General features: G+C 38.2%; 2 protein-coding genes across 3 annotated transcripts; one reads left to right on the plus strand and one right to left on the minus strand.

Moving 5' to 3' along the window:
* The first annotated feature begins 1086 nt into the window (after positions 1–1086).
* Positions 1087–13469, plus strand: b4galnt1a (beta-1,4-N-acetyl-galactosaminyl transferase 1a). Its single transcript, XM_071476194.1, has 12 exons — positions 1087–1203; positions 5051–5265; positions 5373–5555; positions 6942–7048; positions 7213–7250; positions 7364–7544; positions 8247–8339; positions 8437–8624; positions 9041–9181; positions 11256–11493; positions 11650–12853; positions 12925–13469. Exons 2-11 carry the CDS (start codon positions 5051–5053, stop codon positions 11859–11861), a joined length of 1596 nt encoding a protein of 531 aa, XP_071332295.1. The 5' UTR covers positions 1087–1203; the 3' UTR covers positions 11862–12853; positions 12925–13469.
* A 1938-nt stretch (positions 13470–15407) lies between these two features.
* On the minus strand, positions 15408–21862 carry slc26a10 (solute carrier family 26 member 10). 2 transcript variants are annotated; one of them, XM_071476196.1, is made up of 19 exons: positions 21749–21862; positions 21379–21650; positions 20953–21063; positions 20596–20753; positions 20330–20494; positions 20071–20223; positions 19897–19979; positions 19664–19811; positions 19458–19571; positions 18803–18880; positions 18620–18715; positions 17887–17993; positions 17505–17574; positions 17154–17336; positions 16978–17032; positions 16700–16788; positions 16540–16594; positions 16256–16362; positions 15976–16163 (listed from the first exon to the last, which is right to left on the minus strand). In XM_071476196.1, exons 2-19 carry the CDS (start codon positions 21641–21643, stop codon positions 16125–16127), a joined length of 2076 nt encoding a protein of 691 aa, XP_071332297.1. In that variant the 5' UTR covers positions 21644–21650; positions 21749–21862; the 3' UTR covers positions 15976–16124. The 2 variants fall into 2 exon arrangements, with proteins under 2 accessions (XP_071332296.1, XP_071332297.1); XM_071476195.1 differs by having other exon boundaries at positions 15408–16163; positions 21379–21850.
* Positions 21863–22295: the final 433 nt, after the last annotated feature.

Here is a 22295-nt window from a genome sequence, read left to right on the forward strand (position 1 = left end):
GTGAGTTTTAAGGGCCACCCACAGACTGTATAGGTCTGGGTGGAAGCATCTACCAACAAGCCTACTCTTGACTTGACTTTAAAAGCGTAATTGCAGTAAGAGCACTCTTAATTTTCCAAAACAGGTTGCAACAAGCAACAAGATGAGGTTTCTCAACTCTTGATGCTCTTGGAATAAGAAGGTATAACAATCTTCAACTAGAATTGTAAAATGCGTTTTTAAAAATAATACATTTTTAAAGATTAACAAAAATATAGAGTGTAGCATCAGATAAGAGTAAAAGTAATACTGTGCAACGGCATCCCAGATGCATATACTGTGCAAATGACTATACAATCATTTGCATAGCTGTGAAAATTAGGCGCATGACTGTCTGTGCAGTGTTTGAAATGAATGAGTACAATGTTTGAGATAAAGTGTCCTCCAGAATAAATACTATTTATATAGCAGCATTTGGCAGCAGCATTATATGTATGAATATGTACAAAGTTTGACGGGTAAGAACTGCGCTTAACCCACATTCAAGTAAGAAGTTCTGCCTGAGCTAATCATTTTCAGTTTCAGTGTGTGCGCAATTTGAGGCTTCCACATGTGTAAGTTAAATATTAGACCATGATAGACTTTTGCACTTATTGTGATGTGACAAAATCATGATGCTCACATGTGCAGAATTTAAGTTTAACACAAAGAAACCTTCTCCTTGAGCAGATGGATATGAAAACAGCTCTTGGTGTCCAGTTCATTCCGCACAGTGAAAGCCAGGAAGCGAGCTAAAGCGTGTTTTCTGAACGGATGGAGACTTTGCACTTGTACCGTGAAATTGTATTGTATAATTCCTTTTTTTTTTTTTTTAAACACCCAAACATGCAGATGGTCCAAATTTCATATGTTTTGTGTGTGATGGGAAGGGTTGTTGGGACAAGATCAAGCCACCTGTTTCAACAGATAAAAATAGCTCACCCACTACTATTGTAAAGCGATTTTAGTGGTCGATAAGAAGTTGCTGTCCTGACACTGCTCTGTCACTGCCAAGCCCCTTAGAGGATGTTGGGCAAGAGGAGTGGCTGTGAGCCGCCTCTACGGAACCTTGGATCCGCATGCACAGGAACACGCCTTTACGATTCTGCTGTCACTCAAGTAGTGGAAGTGTAAATTAAGGCAGATACGGAGATACGGACTATTTGTCTCTCGAAAACAGCAACAGTAAGAATATTCATCTCTCTTCCTCCTGTCTTTTTGTCTGCTATGTCTATGAAATGAAATGCTTATTGCTGTGAAATATTGGTTGCATCGCTTTCCCTCCTATTCTTGACAAGTAGGCTATTTACCAAAGAGAAGGAAACAGTTTGAACGACGTGTGCGCTCTGCTGTTTTTGGAACGAAGTCTTCCAATGTTAAATTTCGCACCTAACTGTGATTGCTTCAATATATAATCATTTTTCAATAAGGAGTTTAATTAACGGATGTATGTGAATGTGTATATGGAAGCTCAGCCAATTTAATAACTCTTGACTCGCAATCAGCCACTACATGTAGTACATCAAGTAGGCCTACCATTGTTTTGTTTAATGTTTAGGCAACTATTTATTTATCTTCACAGACACACCATACCGACTGATTGTAGAGCAAAGTAATAAAAAATGAGGGAAAGGACCATCTTACTCACCTGAAAGGCAAACCTATCTCTATGTTTAATACAGTAACAGTACAGTGAGTAGTAAATAAAAGTAAGTAAAGTTTATTTAGTATAGCACCTTTCACAGAGCAAAGTCACAAACTGCTTCACAAAAGTAAAATTATTAAAGAACACATCATAAAAGTCGTAAAGAAAGGAAACATACAATAAGATATAAGCAACAGAAAGACATTAAATATACAAAAAAAATACAGAAACTACACTGCACAGGGAGAGACAAAGCCCAATAGCATGCATCTCCTCAGGGCAAATAGAATCAATATGTTAACCAAAAAGTAAAAATGTGTGTGGGACCAGACGCATGTTGAATAAAACTGAAAGACTCAGTGACATTAAGGAAATCAGCAGCAACGCTCCAGCAAACATCGTCTATGTGAATATTAAATTCTCTCATATGCAATGGAGAAAGCATTTATCATTGCCATCCTGAGGGGTACAGTACAGTTGTGCTTGTAGGTATGCTGACACCCAGAGCAAAGTACATAAATCAAAGTCCAATAATTAGGCTAAGTTGTGTGGTGTATTTAGGCTGGTTTTTAAAAAAAAAAAAAATTATTGGGGTTACTTGCAACACATTGTGATGAGATTGGCAAAGGTTACAAATCAGTTGTAGTAAAGACAATTTACACAAAACACACAGCATAACACATGAGGAACTTTAACAGTCCACGTAGCAGCTGCAGTGAGAAAATGGTAAGATCAGGAAGTAGTTTGTGTGCTTGAACAAAACCCCATTTTGTAGATGGAACTCAGTTGAACTTCATTAGATCCACCTAGCTAAAACTAACGCAGTCTAATACAACAGTCCTGTAGTGAATCCTCCTTAATGAGGGTTAAGAGGGTTCCAGAATGCCATTATCTACAATAATTTACTTTACTGTCAAAAGCTGAGCAGGAAGGGGAAAAAGAGGTAGTGCTAAGATTTAAAACTTAACCGACAAAACAAGATCTTGCAAAAGAGTTTGAGCTGTTCTTCCAGCTTGCATTTATTTTTCTGGATTTCACCCTTGGGGCACATTCACCAGCCAGTCTCTGTCACCACAAAGACACCGCCTCACTACAACCTGCAACCCAGACTGAGTAAGGTATGTCACCATTTTTATTCTGCCTCAAAGTGTCAAAAAGTTAACTAATGTTACTTCCTATCAAGGAAATTTCAAGCAAACTTTTTTCACTTTGTCATTATGGGGTATTGTGTGTAGAATTTTGAGATAAAAAATGAATTTAATCTATTTTGGAATAAAGCTGTAACATAACAAAATGTGGAAAAAGTGAAGCGCTGTGAATATTTTCCAGATGCACTGTAGCTAAAATGAACATGTCAGTATTTTATCTCAGTTTACAATACCATTAAATAACACTGTTGTTTTTGCTGAAAGGTAATTTAACTGAAGTAATGTAGTGAGGTGATAAGTCTAACTTAATGCTTTGTTTTCCAGTTGGCAGTTAGAGTCATATAAGACTTTATTCAGACATTTCTAGAACCACCCTCTAAGTTCACATGTTTTGTTGTTTGTGCCAAACAGTTGCACAGATGCATTGTTAATGACATACTGTCGTGGGGATTTTTCTATAAGGTGTGACATGTAAAAGGCACACATTGTAGAGGGTGTGACAGTTTCTTCTCCATTTAGAAACTCTGACGAAAGATTCCTCGTGGTGTCTACATTTTTATCCCATTTATCAAGAACTCAGAAAATGTTTTGTGAGAGATATTTCAAGACAAATATTTATCTTGTTTTACATTGTTTTTCAGAACCTGTACTGATATTAATCCTCGGAGGCACAAAAGCAAAGACATGAGAAGGTGCACACCAAGAAGAGCAGGAACATGGTCAAAGAGAAAACAAAATCAGTGAACCTGCATGTTTACACTCATCAAGAAGTGCAGTGACTTCAAGTGGGACTTGATCTTTCATACACACATGCACACACACACACACACACACATTCACTCACTCAATATTGTACTCCTGTTTGAATTAAAAATTGTCATGTTTTTATTTAAATAAATATTTAAAAATGAACTGCATAATGAATGTTGTCCCTTTTCATTAATTTGTTTATTATTATTATTATTATTATTATTATTATTATTATCCCTATTTTCCCAATAGGACTAGACTGCTGGGGGATTCCAAATATGCATTGGTCTCTCTCTCTCTCTCTCTCTCTCTCTCTCTCTCTCTCGACTGCTTTATGCAATTAACTTTGTATTTTTTTTCTCTCCCGTAGTTTGTGCTTCTCCTCTCTCTCTCTCTCTCTCTATGTCCTCATTCTGCAGGTATCTCTGTTTCTGGAGCAGAAGGATCCAGATATACCACTACTGATATTCACTATTTACCACTGTTATCCACATTATTATTGATAACACCATTACCTATTCTGCTGTTCCTGGTCTCTCTCTCTCTCTCTCTCTCTCTCTCTCTCTCTTTCTGCCAGTAAATTAATGTAAATTTATACTAAAAAGTCTTACAGTGTACCCCCCTTGATATAAATGGAGTTAACTAAATAAAAAAAAAACATTTAATAGTGAAAACACCTAAGTATACAATGCAAGTCAACAGCTGCAGCCTCCAGAATGACCATAAAGTTGAATCTACACAAGATGAACAGTATAACCATGGTGAAGGGAGGATTTATTGCAGGACTATTAGCTATGGCTATGTGAACCTGCCATAAACCGTCAGATGAATGGTTCAGGTTCAGTTATGAATGCAGTCACCATGGTGAGTTGGCGAGGCAGGGTTTTTATTAGTTTTATGAGGGCCTTTAGTTTGAGTGTGGTCTAAATTGAAACAAATGAATACAAGATCCTGTTATTTGTGACATAACAACTAAACATGTTAATTCAGTGGACACAAAGTTACATCCCCTCATAACAAACTTTATTCAAATACATATGGGCTTAAAAGCAAAGCTCAGACCTTTTTATTTTTATTAAAGGTGATTTAAATGATCAATACTGATCAATGGACAGTTGTGTATTACCTGGTTCACATGTCAAACTATCAATAACATGGATCTGCAGGGTGATATATGAATTCTAGGTCTGATAACCCTAATCTGGTTAAAATTCAGCTTTTAGAATTTGAAATTTAAGAATGTTCAGTGATTTTTAAGGTCTAATATTTGTAGGCTACAGTACAATACATAATCCAAGTTGCTCCTGATAGATTTCAAGCCAGCATTGAAGAACTGAAAAATCATATGAAATTGTCAACAATCAAGTCAAATTTAGTTGTTCCTATGTGAAACACAGGGCCTATGTCTTTCACCTGCACGTATTGTTTGCCTTATCCAGAGAGACCTACTTGTATACCATTTTGACATTTGTTTTAATCTTTATTCTAGATGCGTAACACCTCTAAGAGGTGTCTTGGAGTGATTTTCTTCAGTGTTGCTGTGCTGCTAGTCTTGTTTCATGATTGGTGCCCTGGGTCCAGTTCAGGAGTGGACATACGGTCAAGACAGGAGAGTACAATAAAGCAACTCCTTGATGGGAAAATCCATGAAATCACCAGTGCCTATAACAACATAACCTACCATATAAAAGAGGAAGTGGCATGGTGTGTTATTTGTCAGAATGACTGTTGTTTTGTCTAAATTCTGCATTTAATTCATATTTTTATCTTCATCAATTCTTCATCAATCTTCGATTTTTTTTCTGTTACAGTCGTTTGGCTCAAAATGTGTGTGTATGTCTGGCTGATGAGGATACTATTAAGCTGCCATTCTCCGATCTGCTCAACCCACGTGTGTGGGCCCACAATCTGGATACTGCATTTTTAGAGTCCCATCCTGACCCTGAGGGTGTAAAGCGTCACAGAGCTCAGGAGTACAGCAGCTTTCAGAGGAAGTAAGGTTCAGTTGATGAGAAATGACTAACAGTGAACCCTTGTGTAATCATCTAACAGCTTGACTATTTCAGCAATAAGTCTGTGTGAAATAAGGTTTGATTCTTTGAACCACACGGTGTAGTCATGAATGACCTATTACTAGTTTGGTAAGACATTCTGTAATGTATCAGTTGACAGCTAACCTACCACAGACATAGCATTTCAATGCACTGACACTCAAGTCTATTTAAAGGCCTTGCTCAAATGTGTTTGCTCTCATTAGTGTCCTTAATGCCAGTGTCTACAATGTCTAGTGTCACAGTCACATGCACCGTCTGCTTTATATTTAACATATTCTCTAGTACTTTGCATTGCAAAATAATCCAGCAGGCAGCAGACCAGGAGGGATGTTGTTAGCTGCATGTAGTGCAAGGACAACAATTACATAAACAAGTATATAAACTTGATGATAGTGAAAACCTCAAATCAGCAGGCCATCTGTTCCATACTTTTGGTACATAAGCACCGAATGCACCATCTGAGACTTAATGGGAATCAAACAATGGTCAAAAATAGTCAATAAAATCTTAGAAAATAGTATAAAAACACAATTTCTCAGGGCCTTGTTTTGTCTGACCAACAGCACAAGACCTAAGGATATTTCATTGATATAAAACAGAGAAGAGCAGCAAATCTTCACAATTGCGAATCTAGAACAACCAGATATTGACATTTGTGATTTCAGCACTAATTGTCATAGTACTAACCAAAGTTTGGTGCACATGCTCTCTATCTCTCATTCATAAGCAACAGCCATGAGCGGAGGCATTATGTACTGCCCATCCATACATCCATCCCATTCTCATGAACACAATAACCAAGAACACCTCGAGTGAATTTCTTCAAATTTGGTGTAAAGTTTTGGCAATCAAAGGTCAAACTGTCTCTCTCCCTTTTGCTAGTTTAAATGTAAAAAATGGTCGCTGCACGAGGTACATGGTTCAAAAGGGCTGTACTTAGTCTCTTAAATAATCAATAAGCATTGACATGTTATGCTCCATGGCATTGAAGGGTAGAAAACATTGTTCTGAATCATGTTGGAGCCCATAACCAGAAAACATGATTTCAGTGGAGGAAATTCTGGAAGGTGGCTCTCACCTGGATGCTGTGTACTGCAGTGTGCCATCTCAGGTGTGGGTGGTCCCTGTGTGTTTAGAAATGTGGCCCATAAATGCTTAAAATTGGAATATTATATCTGCTGATGCCAGTTTTGTCCAGTGAATGATTGCGTGTGCAGTGAAATCACACCGAACTGGCTTCTCTGTCAATATTAGGAGTCTGGTATTGATTGCACAGTGATGAAGCAATGCAGCTAAGTTTCTATCTAATATGTTCTACGTGTAAAGGTCCTTCATTCCGGCAGATGTGCTTATTGTAGCCGAGGCCAACAGTCCTCTTCAGTATCCTACCCAGGGGGTGGAGGTGCGACCCCTCAAAACAATCATCATTCCTGGTAAAAGCATATTTAACATGGCACAACACACAATACCAAAAGAACAGATTTAAATATTGCCTCCTCACCTACTGCTGGTGTTTTACGCACTATTTAAGTCTGTTAAAATGCTTCATCATCATCCCATGTTGATATCCATGGTAATAACTCCTCTCTTTCCAAAGGTTTGGGTCTTAAAGAAGAAACTAAATCAAACCATATGGTAATTTTTTCATTTTTTTCCCCCCTAGGTTAGACATACTCTATTTTTTTACATAAATATTAAATGTCTTTGTTATGTCTTTTCCCCAAAAACTTCCCCAAATTTCATAACAGGTTTCTTTGACAGCAAAACTGGGGACTTTTGATGTTGCTGCTACAGTGGACAATGTCTCTGTCAAAGGACATGGAGAGCAGCACATGATATTATCGAGTCCTCTTCTCTTTGCTCTGAACAGGCAGCTGCAGTTTGTAACCTACAGAAACACAGTTTTCCATCCAAAGACAGCAGATACAGGTAAAGTTATTATGTGGATACTATCTTGAATCTAACAGTAGAATGTCATGCGTACCTATTCAACATTATAAATGGAAAGTAATGAGATACTGCCCCATAGGTGAAAGAAGTGCCTCATGGCTCGCTGTCTGCCAAGTGAAGTGTACAGCTCACAGCCGAAGCCAGGTTAGATGTGACAGCCAAAAAGTGCTGTCACAATGTAAAACTGAACAGAGAAGGATGGCAAGAGTTTGAGACACAAATTAAAAACTTTTTAGCCAGTTCAAAGTTCTCAGTTTCCATTAGCACGTTAAAGTTTTTTCTAGACTGACTGCAAATATCCCCACCTTCATGAGCTACATTAGTCACTCACTGGCTTTCTCTTCCGGCCAACAAAGTCTCTCTCAGAAAAGGGAAGCTACAAAACCATTAACTGATGGAAGTTTCTTCTAGTAACACATACTTCCTCTGCTCAGAGGAACATGTTCTGTAGCATTCATTAACGTTACAGAAAGTATAAAAGCCACAAATTACTTTACTCTAGCGGCAGGGACATGCACACACAGAGCTCTGCAAAAGCACATTTATGTTATTTTTGCTTCTCTCACCTTTTTAACAAATTCACATCCATTACAGATTGAATTATCCATTGTAATACAGCTGTAAATGTGATTTAAGGCGGTAATTCAAGCCTGTAATCAGAATTGTCATTTTGATCTACAGTTAAGTTTGAAACTAAAGGTCACCAGTCATATTTCACCATTAAAGTTGGACATGGAACCATCCCCAAACTTTACAACTCTGGATACCAAAGAGGTTCGTGAGCAGCAGTCATTATCAGTTCTATTTGTTCAAAGTGTCTGAATGCCACATTGTAATTTATATATTGTTTGTGTTTTTTGTTTCCATTTAGAGTACAATATTAGTGCACTTGTTACCATCGCCACCAAGACCTTTCTACGCTACGACAAACTCAAAGATCTCATCGACAGCATACGGCAATATTATCCCACTGTCACCATAGTCATAGCGGATGATAATGAACACCCTCAGCCAGTGACTGGGCCTCACATCGAACATTACATCATGCCATTTGGAAAGGTAAAGAAGTTTGAATATGTCTCTATGAAGTATCATTCATTGTGATCAGTGTGTCATGTACTCTATGCCAGTTGGGTCCTGTGTCAGAAAAAGAAATGTAATTAAAATGTTTTAACACATTTTCATTTTCATCTTTACTTTTTTAAATTCTGGTCTGGACCCAGACCAACACATTTATATAAGACTCAGGAGCAGACCAGTAGGCTAACTAAGTATACCTTTAGCTGCTGCAGGGAAAGTACAGATTCTCACAACAAGAAACTAACCACCTTGTTTTCTAACCACACGCACACACACACACACATACACACACACACACACACACACACAATGTGTATACACATATTTGCACACTGATTGTAATGATGAAACAGTGTAGGAAATGTGTTTTGACCCCATTCATCTGCTGTATACAGGGTTGGTTTGCAGGGAGAAATCTGGCAGTGTCTCAAGTGACCACCAAGTATGTGCTGTGGGCGGATGATGACTTCATCTTCACTGCAAACACCAAGTTGGAGAAGATGGTGGACATCCTAGAGAAAACCACTCTAGATCTGGTGAGATGCATGCCCAGATACACTACAATGTGTGTTACAGATGTGCTGAGTTGTTGGCGACTGTGTGTATTATTGTATCTAGAAATACTGTGCTAATTTAAAAAAAATTATTAGAATCTCTGACCAGCACCGGTAGTGTTAAAATCACTACACCTCCCCTAGAGAAATAAATCCATTTGAATGCGATTTAAGATTCTATTAATCACTGACACGACTCCATAATCCAGCTCCAGATGCATCCGTGATTCATTTATCCCCCCTACTCTTGAGGCAAGGGAATCAGGTCTTATGACCAGGGCTTTGCTGTCTGTCCCTCGATCAAAACTCAGAACAGTGTTGGAGCTTTCACTAAGCTGGGCTCTCTGGGCTTTTAATGTTTGCAAACCTCAAATTATTTTAGTATTATTTCATGGTAGACTACGTGTTGGCCTTAATATTGTTTTTGTTGACTCATGAAGCACTTGCTCTAGAAGGTACTACATAGTAGATAAACTTTATCAAGTATTGCATTGTCAGAGAGGACTGCTTTTTAACTGCCTACGGTTTACAACCTATTGACATTGGCACACATTAACTTCCCTGGTGATGATCTACCAGGCCTAAGCTGTGCTATGAAATGTACTTGTTGTCTCAGACATTTAAAGCAAATGAAGTACATGTACAGGACGATAACAGTCAGCTGTTAAGAACATTTCCTTTTTTAATCCTAGAAAACTCTTGCGTTACTTTGTCTCTGTGATTGAAATTCTCCCCAGTTCTGAAGATGTGTTCTCTGATAGTGGGTATATATTCCCAGGTGTCACATGGTTGCATAATTTTTCCAGACTTTACTCCAAATAAGGTGAAACTTGATCCCAAAAATTTCTATGCGCAGATGCTGTTGGACACTAAAATCTGCATTGTCACATGTTTTTACCTAATTAATATTCATGTATCTTGTCCTTTTCTCTACTTAGCTCATCCTTGACAAAAACTTAATTTGGGCAGTATTCTCCAAGTTTATGCTTTTCTCCACTTCCCTATCAATAAGACCTTGGTTACCCCAGCATGATAGTCTAAATCTCTGGATGTAGACTATCAGGGAGTAACCCGTTGTATAGCCCACTGTATAACACAGTGAAGGCCATTGTGGCCCTAAACCCTGAGACAATAAGATGAGCACTGGAAGTGAGAAATCTCCTTCACAGTCTGTACGTTTAGGGTCATTGTCCTGCCGTACTGTCATAATTTCAGGAGATCTATGTAATAATAAAAGCTCAGAGTCCTACATATTTAGTGTAGAACTTAGCATTTTGCAGACTGCAGTTTCTTCAATATATATGTAGAAACAGGAGAAACAGGAAGTTGCATTAAAGTCAGTTTAACCTCATTGTAACCACAGTTGTGAATCAATTTCTCCCCAAAACTAAAAAAAAAGTGGTTTTGTTATAGGGTAAGCTTTGTGGTTTTCACAATTTAATTAACCATGTTGTTTTTTTGTTGAAGAGGTGAGGAATCCTGCATCAAACAGGTATTCATTACTGTGTGTCTTTTTTTTATCATGTCAGCAGAGATAATTGTGTTCAGGGGTCAAACACATTACCATATTTTTTTCCACTTCCCTTATGAAACAAAACTTTGGCCATGAAGGGTGTGTGCTGCATCGTTTCATGTACATGTACAGATTAGGAGTAAGGCTCTTTGGCTTATATCTATGCCTTCTTTTAGATGGCGGCCTCAGTGGTCTAAGATGTGTATCACTGAACTGCAACATGCCTGGAAGGAGCATGTTGGGTGAATCAAATGTTATGGACGGGCACTGTGTTTTGATAAATATGCTACGAAGAGTTATGTGCTAAGTTGTCTATACTGATTATTTTGGGAATTTTTGGAGTACAGAGAGGAAGTTTTACCAGATGAAAAACAGTGTTCACACTTGTGTTTTAACAGTAAAATATTTTAAAATAGCAATAACCACATTCTCAGTTTCAGTCTTTTTTCCTCATCTGCATTATATAATGTTACTGTTATATATTGGAAACACTCCTATTTCTTGTGTATTTGTTGTCCTAACATCGCTGCTTTAATGATTCAGGTTGGCGGTGCAGTGAGAGAGGTGACAGGTTACACTGCAACATACCGTCACAAAATTTCAGTTGAAGAAGGGGGAGAGGAGGGTGACTGTTTACATATCAGAAAAGGCTACCACCATGTCATTGAGGGATTTCCTAACTGCGTGGTAGCTGATGCTGTCATCAACTTCTTCATGGGGCAGACAGACAAGGTGCAGCAGGTGGGCTTTAACCCCCGTCTGGCACGAAGTGCTCATCTGGGTGAGTCTATCTATATTTAGCTGATATCAAGCTATTCTCTGTTTATAGCTGTTAATGACAGCTGAGTTTCTTCAAATTCGAAAGACAGACAAGCAACAAACTTGACAGAAAATAAGGCAAGGATTGTCAAGTCCCAATTTTGTTTTGACTCTGCAGAGTTCTTCATCGACGCTTTGGGTTCCCTCCACATTGGTTCCTGTAGTGACGTAATTGTAAGCCACGCATCAAAGATCAAGCTACCCTGGGGTCAAACAGACGACCAGAAGGCTTACAAAAAATTTCGTTACTCCTCCTCCACTGCCGATAATAACCTTCATAACGAAGTCTTTTACTTCAAGAACAGGTTCAAGTGCATGACTAGTAACTGAAACCTGGGCCTCCAACAAGTCTGTTTGCTGCCTTAATGTGAGAAATGATGGGACATGGGAGTTTTCGCGCAGTGTGAAGACAGAAAATGTATTGTGTTTTTTTTTACCATGTGTTAAACACTTGATGGTAAACAGTTAGATTTTGTTCTGTGAACAGATCACAATTCTTTGCTGTAGAATGAAAATCTAAATATGAATTCAAACAAGGCTTAGGTAGTGAGCCAGTGATCCCAGATGCTTGGACTGTCCTTTTTATTTCCAGGAGGCTATCTTAAGGTTGCATTTGAGCTACCATGACCTTGGAGAAGCAACATTTCCAGTTTTTTTGCTCACTTTACACTCACTAACGAGTTGCAAAATTTTATAGCACTTAAACTTGATTGAGTTACTGTAAGTTAAAATAAACCTTTGTGATTACTCAACATGGAGTAGCAACTTAAATTCTTATCATTAATCAAATTCACACTGTCATCCCCACAAAGAAAACAGTGTGGGCCATGGATTCATCATGGTTCATTACTCAGGGAACATTTATGTTTTTAAGATGTTTTTTAATGTATTATGGCAGATACTGTATTTGTTCATTAAGCATGACATGAGCATGTCTTGCTGTGCACATAAACCTAAAAGATTGTGAAGTTGTAAATTCTTGGTACCATTGTATAGTTGAGTTATTGAGGCACTAAGCTTAGCCTAAGTTTGTCATCAATTAAACTTTACTCTAGGGGGAAAATAAAACTTAGCCTACTGATTGTAACTGTATTTATTCAAGAAAGAGTGAAATTTAATTCCACTGCTACCAAATAGATAATCTTGAAAATCTGTGCAGAGTAATCTTCAAATATTTAAAGCATCTACACCTACATAAATCAGATTATAATATAATAGATCATATCCCTCATTATTTCTACCTGTTATTCAGTTCAGTCTTTTTGTACTTGTTCTTTTAATTAACTGGCTCAATACTTTGACATTTTTATGCAAGCCTTTATGCAAGCCTTGTGAAATGTCTCCAACACAAAGTTTTTAGTTTATTTTTTATTATATATAGTCTATTAAATAGACTAATACAGGTTTTGAATTGGGAATTATTGCATCCTTTTTTAAAGATGGGATATTTTTTTGAGAGTTATACTATCATATGTCTTAAAATATAATTGTATAGTAATTATACTATTGCATTTTAAGCTGTTGAAAAACGCTACTGAAAAGGTACTGAGTTTCCACAATGGACATTTTACATGAATGAAACAGTAGCTAATAACATAATAATAATAATAATAATAATAATAATAATAATATAATAATAATGCCTGCACTGAGACTTCTCACTGCCTCATTTTACTGTCAGAGGTAAATGTTGTGACTCTGTCATTGTCATTAAGGTTACTGGTTACACCACTGCTTTTCTAGAGTTATTGTCTGCTGTGAAATATCTCTCTGAAACAAACAGTGATGTATAGCAGTAGAATCAGTTATGTTTTGTTTGACTTAATTTAACTGTTGTATTAATGATTTTTAAACCTGTCTCATGTCCTCATTTTGTAAGATGGTGTGTGGATTTGCTTTAATAAAGATGTTAATAAAGTTCATTGTCTTGCTGAAATACTGACAGATGACAGCTTTGACTATAGTTTTGAGAAAGATAAAAGTCTATACATCTATATAAATTTTATTTAACTATATATGTTCCATTTGTTGTTTAAAAATGAGAGCATAAATACAGTTAGCAACAACTAAGTACATGTGTGTAACTTTACGCTTCTACTCCATTACATCTTAGAGGGAAATATAAGACATTTTAAAGATTGAAGCAACTGTTTGCAAACTATTTAGCTTGGCTGGGGCTCCTCATCATGTTTCAGATGTCTTTGAGTTTTAGCAGTTCCACCAAAGACAGACATTTCCCTTCTAAACCTCTAGGATGGTTTCACTTAAATAGCTGTTTGGGGCCCAAAGATTTTCAAATCATTCAATAATTCACAAAAAAGCACAGATTAGAAAAAAGCCCATAAAATGAACACAGGTTTGTATAGCAGAACATTTCTTCTTCTTTTCCTCTTTCCTCTCTCATTAATCATCTTACGGCCCCTCATCTTGTGACCTTTTGGTGGGGGCCCGACCCCTAGCTTGGAATCCTCTTGACAAAGATAGCTGTATGAAAAGCAGTTGAAAACAGCTGCAACATGCCTGCACATTGTTGCATTAATAGTCTAATAATGTTATGTTCTACATTGTTGTAGTAGTACTTTTAGTTGAGTAAAGGATATGAGTGTTGAGGATTTGACTTTGTTACTATGGTGACAGCTGACTTCTAAATAAAAAGAGACTGTCATTCCAACTTTTCACCACAAGATGGAGACAAAACACTAGATTAAAAGCCATTAGCTGCCGGTTGAATTATCTTCTGCTTTGCCATAAGGTACCTAGAATTATTATTGCTCCATTAGTAACGGTGGTAGTAGTAGCAGTGTCAGTAGAGACAGTAATAGTAACAGTGTGAGCATCAGTTCATACTAATAATAAGCACTCTTGACATTAAGAGTACATAACAGGGATTACTTGTTTTGTTGTGTTTTTTTCCTCTCATGTTTCTTGCCCTTAGTTTTTAAAATAAGACAGAGCTACCGAAAATGATTGTCAAATGAAAATTATTTCTTTCTCTCTTTTTCTTTTTTTCATTTAATGATGTTTGGATCAACGACTATAACTGAAAGTAGATGCTGTACACATACTCAAATTGCGCCATTTTTGCAGCCTCACCTGTAAGCACATAGGTGAATCAAAGCTTTGTCATTAGATTGCTCACCTTTCTGGATTAGTTTGTTGTGTGTTTGTGTGTGTGTGTGTGTGTGTGTGTGTCTGTGTATGTACGTGTTAGTAGGTCTGTCGGTAGAATCTGGCTTGGTAAACATTTGGCCAGAGCCTTGCACCATGTTTTAATTGAAGTGGACTACTTCCTGCCAATTAGTGAAACACTCCTTGAGCTTTAAAGGGAAAACCCAAAGGGTACAGTGTCTTGAGGCCTCTTTGAAATATGCACTGGAAAAAAATTAATAACTTGGCTATCTAGCATCAAGCAGGGAAATAATTAGTTTTTTTTTTTTTTTTTGTCCTGGTTTTGAACCCACACTGCACATAGTTTTATCAGGTCAAGGTAACAGGTTTATGTTGGGGAGCAGTGGATGGAAACCTTGAACTGTTGGACAGCAGAGGGCAGCATGGTGGTAAGGTAAGACATGATTCACCAGGACAGATGACTAGTGGTCTCACTTTATCAATTTTATTATTTTCTGTGTCAAAATTGAATCCTGTATTTATCTCTTTCATCATATCTCAGCGCAGACACACAGGTCTACAGCACCTCACCAAAAACAAAGACTGTTCTTCTTCTCTCTTCAAAATCTGACAGAGTGGCATGCTTCACATTCCACACTGTTTCCACCTAAAATGTACTCATATTTGATGACCACTCTGACCCAGGAAACCTATAACCCTGTTTTTTCTGACATTTATTAAATTCAGTTTTGATTCACTGCAAAGTTCTGTTTTTCAAGATATATTTATTGTCAAAATAGCCACTCAATGTCACAGTTGCTGACAAATAGTCATTCACAAAATATTTTGTGCAGTCTCTTTGGAGTTACAAGACAGAATGTTTTAAAGCTGTATGGGATGGCATTTACTGTACATATCTGCATATTTAAGCACATATTTCAAAAGATATAAATATACAAAGCATTTTAACAAACTATTCAGTGCACTTTATGTGTATTTATCTGTATTGCAAACACAGAAACTAAATAAATATTACTAAGCTAATGTTCCAGCATATATGACAATAAAAAAACAACAATTAACAACTAATATCTGTCATATACAGTTTTATAGTCATAAGTCAAACATTATATATTTGCTTTTCCAGGTTTGTTTATGCGAAATATATGATTGTCCGTTGTATCTGAATTTGTGACTGTTTGCTAATATCAGATTAAAGTGTGCCAGTCCAAAGTCCAATATCTGAACACTGGTAACACTGTTATGTAATAATTATTTTAATTCATGGCATAGTGCTACAACAGGCTACTGTTTCTTTGAAACACTGGTATACAGTACAGTCTGGACCAAATGCAGGAGTGCTCCTTTACAGCTGAGAGACATGATCTCAGCTATTAATACAAATGTAGAAGTCATGATGTCCTCTGCCATTCTGGTCCCAGACACTTGGTTGAAAGGAGCATGATTGGTCACTGTCCTCATGCTTCATACCCAAACAGTCATGGTGTTTTCTGGAGGTTTTTCCTACGGCAGACAACAGCAGTATCACCATTTGTTTAGTAATTAGACATTAACGTCTCTTGCATAATTGTAAAAATGTCTGCCTTCTAGCTTACCTTCTGCTGTTGAATATACATCACAGCATCATGAACAGTGACGAAAATATGTTGAGGGTTCATGTAGTTCATTAGACCACTTGATGTTAGGATCTTTAAGACACTCTCTAAGGGGACAGAAATCATTGATCAGTACACACTCTATGCAGGTGGATTTTGACAAATCTAATATGTTTATGTATCATCCTTCTAAAAAAAGAATAAAAACTCTGCATGAAGTAATATCAACAGAGAACATAACAGAAAAAAGAACAGGTAAAGTAATTCTGATACATAGGTCTTACCATTGCAGTTTGCCAAATAAACACGAACTCCAACTTTCTGGCATTCGGTGCACATCTGTAAAAAGCCATAAGCAATTGATCATGTTGACAGAATGCACAGACAAATGGACAGAAGCCTGTACGGGGAAGTGTACATCATGCCATGCTTTAGCAGATTAACCTGTGTAAAGAGTCTTGCTCCAGCAACATCAACGAATATCACACTGCTACAGTCGATTAACACTGCCTGGACATCACTCTCAGATGTTTCTGCAGAACAAAAACGTAAATGTAGCTTTCATGAAATTATCTGCAGCAAAGGAATATGTATAAAAAATTTAAATAGGGTAATCTAAGAAAAACATAAAATTAAAAATGCTTGCATATTAGTAGTAGTTTTTGGAACTGTATGCATATTTAGTATCATCCACACAGGCTACAATAAAAGTCATTACCTACCTGATTTAAAGAACTCGTTTTCTGAGGAAAAAGATGTGTTTGCTATGCCTCTTTCCTGAACAATGAGTATGGAAAAACAAGAACACGTTGAAAATAATTTAATTTTACAGTGTACGCAAACTTTAAAATCTGTATATTTCATGTCTCTGCCCATTTAGTGATTGCAGTAAATTTACCACGGTGTTGATGGTGGCCTCTCTCTCCCTTTTCTCCAGGGCTTTCCTGGCCTTCTCCCAGCTGCGGATCTTCTCTGGCGTCAGGCCCAACAGCCTGCTCATCTCCTCCCTGAAGAAGCTACGATTCCCGTAGTAAATAGGCCCGTTGTATGTCAGGATCTTCACTCCAGGCACCTCATAGCACTGAAGGAAAACCAGCATCGTCTCAACATCATTCTCAGATATCCGCCCTGGATTGTCTCCAAAATTATAATTTATCGCTTGTTGTTTGAATAAGTAATTAAAATGTATGTGCCTAACACTGCAAGGAATAATACCCAGAAAGATCAAGCAACAGGAGCATCCTCTCACCTTGCTGTGGTTCTCCAGAGGTCTGTAAATTTCTGTGTTGCTGGCCCGGCCAAGTACTGAACAACCAGCCCTGTTGAATCATTAATTTTAAGTTACAGTGACACATTATGATACATGATCTACTGAGCCAGCAGATATTAAGTGATGTGTCTCTAAAAAATACTCAAAATGTCCTTTACTATAAGAGGATTCATGGCCTTGTTTCTGAGCCTTTATAGTCCCTGTGACACACTTAAACTTTTTTCTGCAGATGAGTGTGATGCCATTTCATGTTTACCCTCTCAGATGTATATGGTATATTCTTACAATAGAGAATTGAGCAAGAGCACAAGCTGGATTGCATCATAATATCAATCATGCGCAGAGGGAACGGAACCTGTACCTTTGTGTGCGACAGATGACAGTCATCATAGAGAAAACCACTCCGATGGCTAGGCCAAGATCCACGTTAAGTACCACTACAGACAGCCAGGTTACCAACCACACCATCTATCCAAAGACAGGATCACAATTATGTATTGTCACATCAGGATGTAGCAATTGCCAATGGAGGCATGTCAGTGACAAATATGGTGAATTCCTGCCAAGCAATCAGTGTGAAATGGGAAGGATGAAGGTGATTTATCTGCTGCGCTACCTGTGCTCTAAATCGAAAGACCTATTCTCATTGGCTGGAGAAGTGTTTATTTCAAATAACCTTGCAACTGTGACATAACAGTTATTGTTTGAAGATACCAGCTAACTGATACAAACTCTGTGGAAAAAAACTGAGAAAACAGATGTGTTTTCAAATAATTACGAGAATGAAGTCGATCGATTTTCCTGTGATGCCATTTCAACCACAATTTACGTAAGGGGAATGTTGCTGAAAGCAATCCTGTTGTACTCTAGATAACTCAAGAATTAAGTGCAGTTTTTTTTATGTTTTAAGCCTGACCACTCCCCAACCACGATAATATATAATAATATCTAATATGCAAAGTTACTGAAAAATCCAATTAGCTGGGGAGCAAATTAACTATCTCCCCTCCGTTCTGTTGTGCTTTACACTACTGTATGGGGACCACATTGCAGAATACACTTTTCAGTCTTATATTGTTAGTAATGGGTCTTACAAAATCTATCTTGCTGATTCTCCACAGGTCAGGTAAGTCCTGGAACTGCAGAAACATCTGCCTGAGGCTAGTGACATTGATGCATGCCAAGACTGCCTGAGGAGAGAGATAAAGGATGAGGTGAGTGAACTTTCCCTCTCTTTCCATGCCCCATGTTTGTAGAAATGCAAACATTAAACACACCTTGGGAAGGAAGTAGAACAGAGGTCCAATCAGTAGCAGGACAATCAGAACAACCAGACTAGTGAACAAGCCAGAGAGCTGCAGGAAGACACACACACACACACACACACACACACACACACACACACACACACACACGCACACACACACATACCCACACACACACAGACAATACTCATCCTTTAATGAAAGTCCCAATGTGACCAATAAGCTTCACTCCTTATTTTGAGCATTTTCCGCATTGACAATATGCAAGTTCAGTATGCAAGCAAATCATAAATCAGTTGAATATAAATGTATATATAGAATATATATTAAGAGTTTATACAACCTCAATCTGTACTTTTTTGGCAACATAAATCTAAGTTACATTCAAATACAGGACAAGAACAGTGAGTTATATACAGAAAATAAGCATTTGTATTTCTCTGTTCAGTAGACATAATTTTCTTATAGTGTTTGTCTTCATTTTAAATGATATTTTGATTGGTTTGGAAGAGATGGTAAGTTCCAATTATCAACAGTGTTTTCTTTTTTTTTTCTACCCTTCTGTTTACATTTGAATTTTTACTTGCACCATTAAGAGCCTAGCAGTGGCTTGTGAGTATGACCCAAATGAGGATGCACAGAAGTCACTGTATATCACGTGCACTACCTGTGTGTATCCTCCAGCACTCTCCAGTATATTTGTGGTGGCTAAAGTGGCTGAGCTGGGGAAGCAGGTGAAAAAGGAGGATACTGTGTTGGAGATGCCATGAGCCAGCAGCTCCTGAAATCAAACACAGGTTCAACACAGAACGTTAACAGATTAGTGAGAATTTAACATTTCAGCATTTAACATTTAACATTCTCACACTTTACCTGGTTGGGATGTATGGAGTATCCATGTTTATCAGCATAAATCATTGCCAGTGAGACTGACACTGCATAACCAACAAATGTTATGGCTACTGTGTCTCCAGCAATGTCAGGGAAAGTGTGCAAGGCAGGCATCCGTGGCCTTGGAAACCTGAGGATGAAAGAATCAAAAGTCAAACTACTTGAAGTTACTTAGCTCATCAATTTCTTTTTTTTTTCCAAATCTAAAAAATTACCCAGCTGGGATGTGGCCAACTATTTCAATGTTGTAATAAGAGTCCAGCGAGGAGGCATAGGCCACACCTGTAGCAACAATCACCTGAAGAATGAAGCATAAAACCAAAGCTTATAACTTCTTGATGTTGTTGTAAATATTATACACTCTGCATTCATAATTCCACCTGACTAACCATGAGGATCTCCACAGGAATGGGTGTTCTCAGGCGCTGCCTATAACGCATGTTGACCTCCTTAACTGGGACCAAGACAGCCAAACACACCAAGGAGATCAGCAGCTCAGCCATATTGGTGTGAGGCAGGTTCTCCATCACTGACGCTAAATTCTGAACACACAAGATAGTGAGCTGTGAGAAAACAGACAACTAAATGCCCAAATAATAACATGTTGGATACAAATGAATAAGGACCTCATTGTGAAGCACCGTTTACCTTGAAGAGGGAGAAGGTCCCAGTGTGGCGAGGGAGCCGCAGCCCCAGCATGCTTTGCAACTGTGAGATGGTGACATGGAAGGCAGCAGCACTGGTGAAAGCCTTAACAATTGGCTCTGACAGATAGGTGGACAGGAAGCCCAGCTGAAGACCACACATACAGAGCTGGGGCACAAGAGAGTAACATAACATTGGTTAGTCTTAACAAACAGCGAGATCTGCCATCTCATTTGCATTATTATTTCATTTTGTGTTTTCTTTCTTACCATCATGATCCCTGAGAGGAGTGCTATGGCTGAGGCCACTCCAATCCTCTGGGCCTCAAAGTCAGCTGCTTCAGATGAACTTGAGTTCAGTTCCAGAGGAGTTGGAACCAGCTGCTCCACCACAGAGCCAGTCATCAGACTCACCACTGCAAAGGTACCTGATAAAACACCTAACGTCTCAGTGACAGTGGAAAACATAACTGACACTTGAACTTGAGTTAAAAATGCATGCATCAGATAATATAACCCTTTACAGTATTTTCCATAAGACAAAGACATCACCTATGCTGACTGAAACGGTGATCCCTATGTTTTTTCTAATGTATGAAATAGATGTAATGTGGGCACAAGTCTTACCTGTGGACACATGGCGACCTGTGCCAAAAAACATATAGAGGACCACAGGGAAGAAGGAGGTGTAAAGGCCATATATTGGTGCCACTGATGTGAGTAAAGCGAAAGCCATGCCTGTATCAGAAGGAATATTTATCAATAAACAGTTTATCAATAAACAGTTTATCAGTGTTTTGAATGTAAAATCTGTCCTTTTATGTTTATGAGGCTGAAGCATGCACACAGGTAACTTTAAAAAAATGAAAATATTGTATTTATCTCCTCCGTGAATGTAAATTTTGACCTTATAGTTGTAGTTTATTATTATTATTATTGTTGTTGTTGTTGTTTAAATTATTATTTAACAATGATACCTAAATTAATACGCAAATAATCCTATAATAATATTAAACTGCACTAATCTCCTAATGATAAGTAGTGCGAGCTCACCTTGTGGAATGTGAAGGATACCAACTGTCAGTCCAGCTATAGTATCTCCTAAAAGCCATTTTTTGAGCCTGTATCTCGGCAGCCAGTTGAAAATGGGGACCCTCTCCCTCAACAGGTGAAGGCACGCTCGCCTTGAACACCTGCACCTCCCGGCGAGCTTTTCCCGAAGCCGCAAACTTCCATTCGTGCTACCCTCGGAGCCGTAGGCCTGTTTGAAGCGGTCCTCCGTGTAAATGTCCCGGTACACGGCCACAGAAGCGCTCATATTGCCCCTGTTGAGATGAGTGATGATTGTTCACCATGCAAGCTGTTGTAGAGTCAGCAAAGTTGTTGTCTATTGCAATACATATATAGCAGACTCTGCCCTGACCTCAAGAGCCATTGTATTTTCCTGTCAGACTCTTCGTAGCCAATGACATGGCTCAAAGCTCAACCTTTTTTGTTACAGTGTTGAACAACTTTTTTTTTCCCCACATCTTTTCCCTGCCTCAGAAAACATAAAGGTGTGCTAGTCCATTCCTACAAAATTCCTCTGGGTCCTACTGCTAAAGGGATTTTTTCAACAGAAAGCAGAACCTCAGACACACAGTCTGCCTTTCCTTCACTCACAGCCCCTCCCTCCAAAAACACACACACACACACACACCATCCTTTGCTCTACACAGCCCTATCCTCCCTTACGTCCTGCCTCCTGAGAGCTATGCGGGAGGTACAAGCTCAGAGGAGGCACAATTAAGTCATACAATGTATAGCACTGTGAAACGCCTAAAGGGATCAAAGTCATATTGTTGGTGGGGATGAGGTGTAACCTCAAACCATGTCTGTTAGCGAGGAGTTCATTTCCGAGAAGGATGGATGTCTGTAATGGGTGGGAGTTTAAACTGTGTAGCTATAAGAAAGAGAGTCTGGTGCCCATG

The sequence above is a fragment of the Trachinotus anak genome, unplaced genomic scaffold (assembly GCF_046630095.1).
Source record: "Trachinotus anak isolate AG129_WGS33_773 ecotype Australia unplaced genomic scaffold, CSIRO_AGI_Tana_v1 ptg000004l, whole genome shotgun sequence".
Lineage (NCBI taxonomy): Eukaryota > Metazoa > Chordata > Actinopteri > Carangiformes > Carangidae > Trachinotus > Trachinotus anak.